We start from the raw sequence: 13,590 nt of genomic DNA, 5'->3' as shown, positions 1-13,590 counted from the left end.
TCATGGTCATTGATCATGTGATATGTATATGCAGGCAGATTTAATCGATAAAAATTGCGGTTGTGCTATGATCACGACGTTGAAATTGCTAAATGCTTAAATGCTACTTTTTCTGTTAAATTAGAGATTGTTTAGCCAGCCTTGTGTTTTTCCCTGCTGACATTTGTTATGCATACCCAAACAAATGGGTTGTGGGTTTCAGTAGTTTATCTATTGTCGCATAACTTAGATACTCATTTGCCTGTATCTAGGCTATTAGAGGTTTGTGTCATATAGTTACTATTTCTTGATCCATCGTTTATAGTCGTGTAAGCTGGATGCAGCTTCAATTCGTTGTTATTAATTAAGTTTGTTTGCAAGAAGTTGGCCAGAAGTCTTCGTTTCTCTAATCTCATACTCTCATAACAACAAACATAAAATATCCATATCATTGTAACTAAACACCTTACGAGACATATTTATATTCGACATAATTCCGGTGACCTTAATGATTTGGGAACGAAAATATGGGATTTTTTTCCGAAGACCACCGCATTTCATACCCCAAATTAAATCATGGTATTTGGGGATTTTTTTCATTTCTTTATTTTACAAAAATAAAACCCAATATTTGAGAAAATCAATTAAATAAAACATGAAATTTGAAAAATTACAAGTCAATTTCTTCTTGATTATCTTGATCTCCTGGTTCACTGTTCAGGGACGTTTCTCTCTCCAGTGAGTCCCAGGTGTAGGCACCTCTAACAAGCGGTTTCATCTTATAAAAAGTTTTTCCAGCGCCTTTGAAAGTTAGTTTTAACTTGACTTCCGATCCTCCAGACGGAATAGGAGACCGCCGGTGTTTTTTATCCTCCACCACTCCCGAAATTTCTTAAAATAAGTTTTAAAGCAATTCCTGATCGAATACTAGTGTTCATTTGTCAGATGCATCATATTTATAACTTACTATATTGATATAGTAAATCGACAGTCATAATTAAAGAAAATTTCGTACCTTTTAAATATGTCTCATAAGGTATCTAGTATCTACCTTATCGACTTCACTGTGACTTGATATCATCAATTGACATACTACAAACTAGAAAAGAAAAATAATCAATCCCCCACGTACGCACGGTTACAAAGACCACGTGACACACTCCCACCACCACGTGGCTCACTCCCACACCACGTGACACACACGCAATGATACAGCTACAATCCGTGAGGTGAATAATCCCCATGAGCTGTATGAGTACTCAACACGGCTTAGTGTCACTATGCTCCGTTATTTAATATGTTACACTCCATCACTCCATCTACAATCTGCATGTGCATGTGTGTGTGAGCTGTCCCTCTACTTGGAGAGGAGGAGAAGGATCGGTCCGCGGGTTACAAACACATACGCAGATTTTCTTACACTTTCGTTTGCTATAATCCCGTGAGATCAACGATCATCACGGAGAGGCTGAGTCTTTCGGTAAACACTTGTGAGGTAATTAGAGCAATTTTTGAGTGATTAACTAGTAATTAAGCGATTAATTATCGTAATTACGAGCGGTCTATCGCACCGTGCAGTGCTCGTTAGTTTCACGACCAGATAGCTCGTGCATGTGTAGAAGAGGAGAGATTAGTAGTACACTGTTGTTGAGTGCATTATATTCTGCTTGCTTGCTTTCTCACAAGCACGCCATTCGTCTGTTGGACTTTTTTCTACGTTTTCTACATTAGCGTTATTCGTGTAGCGTCTTTTTTACTTTGATATAATAAGGAATAATGAATAATATGTAGTTTTAGAGAATCACGACAGTCAACAAGGCTACTAGCTATAAATACAATTTGACTGTAAACAGTCTGTCCATCATTTTCCTTTCAGCTTATAATATGTGTAAACTTAGTCTACTAATTTCAAAACTGAATTTACTGTGCGTGTGTTTGTGTGTGTCTGTGCATAAACACACCACACAGTCTAAAACGAGTTCTGATAACAAGTTCTGTTCGTAGTAAATGTTGAGGAAGAAACACCAACCCACTTCAGTTATCCTTCAACTCTGAAGTCACTCTATTTGAGTCGTTCCTGATCCGGCAAGGTGTAAGTTTAAGGGTCAATCTGAAAGTTGATCTGTCTTCCGAACCTTCTGAAGATCATGCTAGTACCAGTGCCACTTTGAAAGTGGCAGTGTTTCCTTCTTCATCCAAATCAGATGAGACCTGTGATATTCCGAAGAGTGCTAATGGTACCCAGATGAATACTAATGATACCCAAAATATCACTGCTAATGCCTCCACAAGCAGTGACCATGCCTCCACGAGCTGTGCTCATGACACCCTACAGAGTGCTGATGCTTCCACGTACAGTACTGTCGAGACAACTGCAGTGCCAGCCACCAGGCAGGGTATCATCAAGAAGCGTCCATCTAGTTCATTAAAGCAGAAAAGCACTCGCTCTTCACTCAAGAACGGCAAAATGAAAGTTAAACACTCCAAATTAGAGTCAAACGAACTGAACAGAACACCCCCACAAGATACTCCCTCAAGTACAATCCTAAAACCTTCAACCACCACCCCCACTACCAACCCAGCCCCAAAACCCCACCACAGACCCGTCTCAGTTCACTTCAGCAGTCCGACCTGCACTACCTTCAGTGAGCCAGCCCTGCACCTGACTGCTCCAGTAGAGCTTGATAACATCAAGTGTGATGCGGAAACTCAGACAAACTCCCGGGGGAAGAGACGGAGGAAGAAAAGTGAGTGCTGCATGGCCGTGTGCTTGTAACGATGTGTAACCATGTGTAACCATGTGTAACCAATATGAGTAACCATGTGTTACCATGAGTATAAACCATTTGTATTGTGTAACCATGTGTAACCATGTGTAACAAATATGTGTAACCACATGTTACCATGAGTAACCATGTGCTACTGCTACTGCTAGTGCTACATGAATGTGCATTTTGACTGTTTGTGTCAACGTGGTATTCTATTTTAGTGATTGTGACTTTTGCATGATACGTTTATAGTTTTGTATACGATTCTTATGCCATGAATATGATTTATCTGCTGTTTTACGAGCTCTGCATGTTTGTGTGACCATACTTTGCTCATGAACTGGTTGTTGGATTTGCTCAACTGGTTGTTGGATTTGAGTACTGGGTTTTAAATTTCTTCAACAAATTGTTATCATTTGCGATTTCCATTTTGTCCCGAGTCTAACTGATAACAGTAAATTGATCAGGCTCCTGCCTGATGTTAACGGAAATAGTTGTTGCAATGATTGGACGGGACCCAGAAAAATGAAATTAGAACCGTGTCTGATGTCCTTATCATCAAACATTTTAATTTTCCGATAAGTTTCGAGTTACGCTCAATATTGTTTATCCGCTGTTTATCCGCATGGTTTGTGTCGATCATACTCATAACGTTTGATTCTTTCCTATTACCTAATCTATAAGTTGATATTTTGGATTTCTGTCTACTTAAAATGTCACTATCTTCGTACGGTAAAAGGTAAAAGGGTCATTTGAAAATGTATACCAATTTTATTAGAGAAACCATATCACTTAACGAATCATGGTTTGATAATCTAACTTGGCTGGCAATCTCTAAAAAGCATTTCTGGTAACCATCGACCGATGCGAACATATAGCACTTATATTACTTATTTTACTTATTGAACAATATCACTTACTAAACAATAGTGCATCATTGTATGAGAGCTACATCTGGTGGTACCATTGTAAAAGATTACACTATTGAATCTGGTACACAAAAGTATAAATAGTATATACGTGATGTAGGTGTACAATAGTATAAATAGAAAATAAACTTAACAGGCTCTCGTAAAGTCATTCGTCGAAGCTTGTTAAAACTCCCAAGTTAAAAACTCCTAAGAACCCATTATACCGCCCCTTAAAGTTATATTTAGCAACACATCGTCACCCCACTTTCAGCCCACAACAACAGCGCGCGCGGCGTGCGAGTGTGACGTGACAACAGATGTTCAACAAACACTCCACCTCTCTCCCTTTGTTTCGGTGAGGGTGTGGTCACTTACAGGGAGGGTTAGAGCCATGATGGTCGGTTTAGCTCTGTTTTACATGTGTGTGTGTGTGAGATACACTCCACCCCCAGTCTGGCTCGAGACACCTGTCAGGTTGTTGTAGGGGTTTCTGTCAGATTGTGAGTTGTCGGAGGGTGGTGGTACCTTGTTGTATCATTGGTCGTTGGTAACCGTTCCGTCCGCATGAGAAGTAGTCTAAGATCGTATTGTTTTCATTCGCATATGAACTAATTTTATTAGTAATAACAACTTATTTATACCTTTCTAATGTATCCGTTTTTTTATTGGACTGAAATTTCATTCGTGTATTTTAGTTTCAGTGCCGTCGATTGTCAATCGTTTTTTAAAAGTTTTTAGCATCAAGGTTCACAATTTATACAGAGCCCTTTCTTATGATCCAACACTTAGCAACTTAACGTGGACACTTATCATTACACATTTTCCTGGTACACAATTTAATCTCTAAAATTTAATTGATCTTAAACAATAGAGAGTATATTATATAGCAGCCCACTTACAATTACACACACTGTGAGCCAACCCTCTCATGTCTGACAATAGGAAACCTTGCTATACAACCCAATTATATTGTGATGACGTGTGAACGTGGTTGACATGGCCGGATTGAGTTTATGCCAGACGTTGAGTGTGGTAACACAGAACACTTGGAGTGGCGGGTGTCGAATCTTTGGCTTTGTTTTAGGTTTGGATTGCTTTAGTTTGTTGTCTGGAGTTTGTTTAAAGACTTTTCAATCCGAGATTTTAAAATCGTACTGGGGGCCATCTTATACTTAGGACGTCCGCCAAAATCGCAGATTTTCAGACCACCCCTCCCCCATGTCCGGGTGTGTCCGAATTTTCAAAACCACCCCCCGCCCCCCCCCCCCCCCCCTCCCCCGGACGTCCGGATTTGCAGCTACTTTTAAGAGTACAAATAAAACCAACTCAAATTCATTGTTAATAAAATGTGTAGTTACTTAAAATAGACAATAATACATTTAGTGTCGAGCAAGTTTAGCACAGTTACATTTAAGTACTTAAGTAGCCGTCCAATCGAATAAGTTTTAAGGCTGTAGGAGAATATGCGAGTTGTGTCTCGGCTCTCATGAGCTGCTCTGGGAATCGTCTTCTCGTTCAAAATACAGGATCTAAAGTTAAACCTACAGAGTAATTATAGTGTCAAAGAGTTGAAATAAATGGTACTTTTTCGTTAATTCTGCCAAAATTTCCGGACGTCCGGATTTTCAGAAACCACCCTCCCCGGCCTGACCGGATTTGTCCGAAATTCAAAAACCACCCACCCCCTCCCCCCTTCCTATTTGCCGGACGTCCTAAGTAGATGGCCCCTAGGAGTTTTAATTATCCGTGCTCTATATTTTTCTGTTCAAGTTAAAATTGGGATTGTACTTTTTCAAAAGAGAACAGATTGCCTTACTCCAGTTTGGGTAACCTAGCATCCGATTATCAAGCATATTCCCTCCCCGAAATCCCTTTCACACATAGCCGATCATGTATAGAAATGTAAGTTGCTTAATATTATGTAAATGATCCCATATTCAGTACCGATTTCCCAATATATCTACACCACCTTGATAAAGCCATCTACTGATTGCTCCCCGTTATTATGAGTTATTGAATTTGCTTGTATGTCTACCTGCTTTCTCCCACAGTACTTAGCACCCGTCAGATCAATATATAGTAGATATAGTTGTTTTGATCTCGGATTGAGCTCTCAAAGACTTTTTAGTATGACAATTTAAAAGTTGGTCCTCCATTTGATATGCTGCTTGCTTGTATTAAGAGGAATCAACTGTTAATTCTTCTAGGTACACTTCTAGGTACACTGTACACTTGAGCAATAATTTATTTATTATTTAAATTAAATGGGTGCTGATTTTTCACAGTTTAAAGTGTGTGCAATACGAAAAGGGTCACTCAAGAAACCAGAGAGATTGCATCGTCCATAATCACAGTCAAATCGTGAACCACTATTGGTGCTAGCGAGTTTCACCCAGCGGCATGATTCAATCCGTTGCATCTTAATGTGTCTATATAGATGCCAACAGTTGTAAGGTTATCGTCTGTTTAGTACCAAAATCGCAAAGTTGCGCAAATGCCCACTGCCCATGTGAGATACAGGTCCTGTATTTCAGGCAGATTCCATGTTGTAATCCATCACATGAAGCTCTGCAACAGCAGCTCCTCTTGTAATGGTTACCTGACATAGACCTCATCATGATCCCCACTATGTGTCAGGACTGCAGATCTGCAGTGGGGCGTGGCTCTCGAGGAGAGTTAGGAGCATTATAGCGCATATTATTCAAGAATCAAGATGCGATGACGCTGCAGTGATTAATATAACTCGGGGTTCAATACACTATACAAGGTAGGTAATCGTGGTTTCATGATTTGGGGCTCATAAGGTCTAATAGTTGCCTCTGAGGAGGGCAGACTGGTCGGCTCAGAATGGGCACATAATGATCACAATTCATGCATAATTACGATAATAAATAGTATAACAAACTCAATTTACAAACTATACACTATATACAGAATACCATGTATATGCACTTACACACCAAAACACAATCGTACAATTCTAAAATTCACTTCCTCGCAAAAACACCACCTCACAGAAAATAACCAATAACATAGTATAAAATTACACACATGAACAACTTACTTATTATGCAAATTTAAGACGAGCTCACCGGCCCTCTCTCTCTCATAAATTACATCAACATAATATACTAAATATATCCAGTGTAAAACGTAACACAATAAAGCAGAGAGAGCTGCCTACCAATCCCCTAAATAACATGCCCCATTTCTGTTGAGGCATCTTGTGTAGTGTTATATTACATCTCGCTCTCAAGTCTTTGAGTGATAGAGCGTTGTTTGATTGTGTGTGAAGCTGTTTCAGTATATTGCGGCCGGCTAGTGTATAGATTGTTTACAGATCTGGTCAGTGGTACTGATGTAGCTGATCTGGGAGGTTTCTTCTTCTTCTTCTCCTTGGATGTGCGTTAAAGATCACGGTGAGAAACTTTGCTTATCTCTTCTTTTAGTGTGAAGGACATTTGTTTTGTTGTAGATAGTGTGAAGACCCGGAAATGGTGCCAATCATGACCGTGTATTGTATGCACTGTATATGTCTGTATACCTTAGTCGGTAATATTAAGGGGGGGGGGGGGGGGGGGTTAAATAATGGACTGTTATAAATATGGTTTTTTGGCCCGAAAAGAACCAAATTTGACCCCCATAATATTTCCGCCTAAGGTATCTCGTATAGTCTATAAACTGTACAAAATTGTATAAAGGATATTATATGCTCATACAGTGCTTTCAAACAGCTGACAATCGTATATTTAATACGAGGTGGGCCGTGCATGAAGCGGCACCTCCAACTCAATTTAGTGACTGCATCCTCAGGATAATTTCGCAACCATATATATATTGCGTAACACGGTGGGGTACTATTTGCACAAGATCACGTGACGTCATCACGTGACGTCATCACGTGACGTCACGCAGCTACTACCAGCTATCTGTTCTGTTAGATTGTATTGTCTGGTGTATTGTTGGATTTAGTACTGCTTTGTGTGGTTATACAGAGCCAATCATAGTGTCATCAGTGTATATACTCCCTGATACAGGATATTATTCACGATATTATAGCTGCTGTGCTGTTGCGTTATGTTGTTGTGAATTTGTAAAGCTAAAAGCAAATCTTCCTCGTCTTGATAAATGTTGTTAGGAGTGTCGGGATAGTTTTGAGTGTTTATGTTTGAAGCAATCTGGCTATTTGCCTGTAGTAATGTTATTAAAGAGAGGCATGACATCAAAAATGTTGCATCATCGAAATATTAAATGCTGGTATAACGGGTCGTTCACATATTACGTAATCAGCTGAGGGGGGGGGGGGGGGTAGTTTTCCGAATGATTACGCTAGTGTAATTTTGACACAATAGCTATATGTGTAAAACTGATTACAGAGGGGGGGGGGGGGGGGGTAAAAATGTTCCAAAAAATGATTACGTAATATGTGAACGACCCCTAAGGAATGTGCATGATCCGATGTTTCACATAGAGTTACATGTTTAATGTTTGTTCCTCCTTGAGTTGTGCTCTCCTTACAAATACAATTAATAGTCTCCAATGTTGTTTTTGTACAAATCGTCTCCGTACAAATCGTCTCCATACTGCCGCCTCTAGATCAGTCATCAAGTACAATTATGAAAGGTGGTTTCTAAAAATAGATCTTAATATTCACCTTTTTAAATCAGCAACACTTTGCCATTTTAAACTCATCTTACTTCAGCAAGTTTATCCCTTGTTCATTGTGTGCAAATTTATACATTAACGTCATCATTTCAGCCAATTATTACGAAATCCCCTCCCCTAGGATCCTAACGTTACATGTGAACCAATTATACACTAAATTTAAACACTGTGTAGTGTGCACATTGTACAAATTACAATATAAGGTATACATCCGGATGCTTTTGAAAGAACATGATTGAAAGTTGGCACTAGCCGCCATAGTGCCTCGAGAGTGCCACGGGAGTGCCTCGAGAGTGCCGCGACAGTGCCATCGGGATCCGGATGTATGACCCAATATAATAAATCGTACGGTAATATTACTATAAAAAAAAGTAGACCACACTCCACATCACAAGTGTACACCTATAACGGATACCTTATGTAAGTGTGGAATTTTAAGTGACCTCTTGGAAATTAATCCCGCACATCAGCCATTTTGCAATCCTTTTATCGACGTTGATGTTGAACTGTAGTAACTGTGAGATTGTAGTCAAATTTTCCTTGCTGTGTTTTTGATACAGCAATAAAAGCTCCACAAACTTTCGCACTTTCACTTGATTGCTGATCTTGATTCTCGCTCATCGCATGGCGTCTGTGGCATCTTGTGTGGCAAAATTTGACTTCAAAAATGGAACTTCAATAACATTAACTCAACGTTAGTAGCAACTCCAAATATGTACATCATTAAGGGGGCATACCCCAAATCTGTCCAGACCTAATGACCTCATAGGCAGTTCAGTGACCTTCTAGCGCACCGTTTCCACACAAAAAAAAATTATTTTGAGAATTCCCATTTTTGTAATCGACCATTTCCTGGTTAAGAGTGCAATTTTCGGAAAAAATTATTTTGTGGTTGAGACGCTATAAGTTAATCATTTCTTGCGGTATCGGGTTGAAATTTTGCTCGCCGTTTATTCACATCTATGTCAAGGTGTGTGTAAAATCTTGATATCGTATCTAAAAAGGCTGGTGTGTTATGAATTTTTAAAGTCAAAAAGCTAAAATTGTCCTTTTCAGGCTTATTTTAACAATAAGTCAGTCAGGGAAGATCGGATTATTTGATACTTGACATCAAATTGTTCTCTGAATTCTGGCGCAGTTTTTGATGCCCTCAAAAATGTTTTTACTCATTCACCTTCTGATCTATTGGACCTCAAAGCCAAACAACAAATTTAGGCACATTTTTCGTTTTTAATATTTACTGATTTTTCTAAAATTTTGATAGGAATGTGCTAGTGACTTTTTGAAGGGTGCAAAATAACCGCAACTAGCACATTTATATATAAGTTATGAACAACAAAACACCCTAAAATGCTTCCCTTTGAAGTTATGGGAGAAAATGTGATTTTTTATCTGCAAAGCCAAAAAATCACATTTTCTCCCATAACTTCAAAGGGAAGCATTTTAGGGTGTTTTGTTGTTCATAACTCATATATAAATGTGCTAGTTGCGGTTATTTTGCTCCCTTCAAAAAGTCACTAGCACATTCCTATCAAAATTTTAGAAAAATCAGTAAATATTAAAAACGAAAAATGTGCCTAAATTTGTTGTTTGGCTTTGAGGTCCAATAGATCAGAAGGTGAATGAGTAAAAACATTTTTGAGGGCATCAAAAACTGCGCCAGAATTCAGAGAACAATTTGATGTCAAGTATCAAATAATCCGATCTTCTCTGACTGACTTATTGTTAAAATAAGCCTGAAAAGGACAATTTTAGCTTTTTGACTTTAAAAATTCATAACACACCAGCCTTTTTAGATACGATATCAAGATTTTACACACACCTTGACATAGATGTGAATAAACGGCGAGCAAAATTTCAACCCGATACCGCAAGAAATGATTAACTTATAGCGTCTCAACCACAAAATAATTTTTTCCGAAAATTGCACTCTTAACCAGGAAATGGTCGATTACAAAAATGGGAATTCTCAAAATAATTTTTTTTGTGTGGAAACGGTGCGCTAGAAGGTCACTGAACTGCCTATGAGGTCATTTGGTCTGGACGGCACAAACCACTGTTTTGGGGTATGCCCCCTTAATTAGTCCCGAAAAAGAAATAAATTAAAGAAATGAACTTTCCTCAGTATTGTAATACAAGTAGCTGGTTTATATGCTGGGCAAACACTAAACACAATAACTGTAAATCCTCCTCGTTAGTTAAAAGTTTTAATTTAATGTAGTTTGAGGAGTCCTCACTCTCCTCACGTCCAACAATGACGGTTCTCTTGTCGCTAATATAATAGCTGGCGGTGCTTAAGCTTCTGCACCTTCATTAACATTTCTAGCTGGTCATGCTCCTACCGCTCCTACCGCTCGTGTTATCAATGATCCTTTTGCAAAATTTCCCTTCAATTTCATTCCAACAATCAAGGAAGCTGTTTAAAAAACTCGCCGATTTATAAGTTTATTTAGTTTATGTAAACTAACAAGCTCCCTTTTTATTTTAAGGATGCTGTAGATGGATGCTCGCAGCAACACTGAGGTCGTGTTTCGGCCCCTGTTTTAAGAGACTCGGCACACCGTCAGGCTATGATAGCATCGAAGAGTCTCCAAGGGCCGGAGATTTAGATAGTCTCAACGGAATATCAAATCCAGGTAGATTTCTACTCTTATTATCTGAATTGGTTGATTGTTTGATTATTGCTATAGCTTCACCTCGATATTGCACAGTGTGCTCCAAGTATTGCATCCGTCTTTAAATTAGTGGTCTGCTAATAAATTAATTTGCAATATTATTTGTGGTAGGTCGCCGAGATAACGGATACGACACAGTGGAACCACCATTCCAGACACATGGCCTAGATTACAGATCTAAATCTACCAGCGAAATCTTCAGAAGGTTTGTTCGTAAATCCCCGATTATCAACAATGATGGCTCCAACTGTAGCTCTCCAATATAATTTGTATAAGAAGAGGATTATAAGTATAATTTAATTAAGTAATTCTTGATAACTATTCCATTTTAAGCATATAAAACCGTATTTCAGTACCGATTACTACTATGCTAACGACTTCATGAAGCCAGACAAAAGATCATTTAGCGCCAGTTTTGGGTATCTGAATGATACCGATTTGTTTGAGACCCTCTCCCAAGGGATGAGGAGTACCCTTACCTCCGCCAACGACCTCAGGTATTTTACTATCCTTATTCTATCTTTATAATTCTGTCTGAGATTACTATGTTTACACCTACCTTACTCTTCTCATGAATTAACGATTTAATTTTACAGCTGTTACCTCAGTAAAACCACAGTATATCTTACAAATCGTCGCCTTCAAAATTCAAATTTTACAGCAACTAACTTATATCAGAAATTAAATAAATCCTAAATCCAATTCCAAATACGACGATATCATGATCTTATATTTTAGGTCAGACGTGAGCGAAGCATTCTGGAGTTGCAGAGGTAGCAATAGTACGAGAGGTAGTACTTGTTTAGATAGCGAGCAGGACTTTTACAGCGACGATTCAGAGGAACCTCACAAGGTACAGGGAGGGTAATATCTGATGTGATATTATCTGGTTGTAATATCTGATGTGATAATATCTGGTTGTTATATCTGATGTGATACTATCTGGGATTGTAATATCTGGATAGGAGCATTATTTATTGTGCTGAAGTATTGACCCTAGTTTCAGTCTTCACATACTGTCTTTTATAGTCGTTTTTAGTATTTATTGGTGTAGATATAGTGGTGCTGGGGACTTGGCACAAGTTTTATTATCATACTTGACTCTGAATAACCTAGCAGCTGACAGTATCGACCAATCAAATCGTCGAATCATATACATGTACCAAAACAAACTTGTGCCACATCCCCAATTCCCATGAAGGTCCACAGCGTGACCTTGTAATACCTACCATTTCATGTTTAACTTATTACCTAATCCTCAAATGCATTGCAGGAGTACACAGTGCGGCCCGTCTGTGAGAACTGTGGCTGTGCTGGTAAACACCACACTTACGACGAACACGACAAGTGTAATTGGAGAGAAACGTCATTAACTAGCAGCCTTCCCATTCCTAAGAGTCAGAAATGGATTCAACTGGATTAGAGGCACGGATGGGAATTTAGTATTTGTTAATTGATCTAGTCAGATGGTGGACATGTGTTCAATTTTCTATCAGATTTTAGAATGGGGTGAAGATATGGAAAAGATGTAAAATATTCGCAGAGCGACTGATCTAAGTTGGAATTCTACCTGATCTAGCGATTCAAGACAATTTGAATTATTATACTTACACAATGATTCTTTGTGATATTTTGATATGAACTGAGTTTAAATCTCTTTCTAGACTCTAATGTATATTTCCGTGCGCAGTCATTATCCTGGTAAACGTATAATAAAAGAATAAACGCCCATTTTACTATAAAACATTCTTTGTAAACTTTTATAGCGGGCCCAACCTGGCCCCTCGCTATTGGTATGTTATAAGTTATTTGTCATAAAATTTCTGCTATCAATTGTTTTAATATAACGAGGACAATTTTTGGACATTGTCAGACTTTGAGTGAACCTTGTTTTTATGTAGAATATTCTATTTAATGCTATTTTTAACTTGTTTCGTTTCCACTCACGATATGGGATGTGTACTTTGTTGCTACGTGAAACTATAAATTTTACCAAAAATTATAAAGAATCTTTCGCCGGCTTCATTATTAATGACCTCAAATTTGCTAAACACCCACCCTATAATATAACTTGTAACTTACATGAACAACTTATATAGTCTTGACCACGCCTTTTATTGCTCAACAATCAGATGTTAAGGCACAAACCTCTGCCTTGAAGCATGCTTTTAAATAGTCGATTGGCGACAAATACTTAACCTAATATTAAAGCTACGACGCCCTGTTTATCAGCTCTCACTGTACCACTCCATGACAAAGACGTCCCGCTAAATTAACCTCACTAAAAAGCCGTCATCTTGTCTGTCACTTAGTGCTCTCTTCTTTATCTCCAGTACTGACCGTCTGGTGGCTTTAGTTTACGTCTAGACAAAAAGAAAAGCTCCACACCTGGCGACATTGTCTCACGTTGCAACTCAACCTGTCTCATGCGGCAGTGAGATGAGGGCGTTGGCAGAGGGCCGGATATCTACGAAACTAACGGTTGTTAGCCTCCCCTCCCAAGACAATGTGCTGATTCAAATTTTCTTGGGTATGAGGTTGGTTAATTTTGTCACACCCTTTTAGAACCGTCTCACCAAATTGAACATGATA

The 13,590-nt window shown here is 38.6% G+C and overlaps 2 protein-coding genes across 3 annotated transcripts in view; both read left to right on the top strand.

Moving 5' to 3' along the window:
• The window catches only part of LOC134821342 (cell adhesion molecule DSCAM-like), a 113,030-nt gene that overhangs the window by 5,507 nt on the left and 93,933 nt on the right, over positions 1-13,590 (top strand). The gene's annotated exons all lie outside the window — the stretch shown is intronic.
• LOC134821343 (uncharacterized) lies at positions 1,984-12,947 on the top strand. Its single transcript, XM_063832085.1, has 6 exons — positions 1,984-2,726; positions 10,813-10,959; positions 11,110-11,203; positions 11,352-11,495; positions 11,737-11,851; positions 12,272-12,947. Exons 1-6 carry the CDS (start codon positions 2,225-2,227, stop codon positions 12,419-12,421), a joined length of 1,152 nt encoding a protein of 383 aa, XP_063688155.1. The 5' UTR covers positions 1,984-2,224; the 3' UTR covers positions 12,422-12,947.

This window comes from Bolinopsis microptera, chromosome 9 (assembly GCF_026151205.1).
Source record: "Bolinopsis microptera isolate Bmic1 chromosome 9, MBARI_Bmic_1.0, whole genome shotgun sequence".
Taxonomy (NCBI): Eukaryota; Metazoa; Ctenophora; class Tentaculata; order Lobata; family Bolinopsidae; genus Bolinopsis; species Bolinopsis microptera.
The sequence above is the reverse complement of the archived record's forward strand: the minus strand, read 5'-3'. Positions and strand labels throughout refer to the sequence as shown.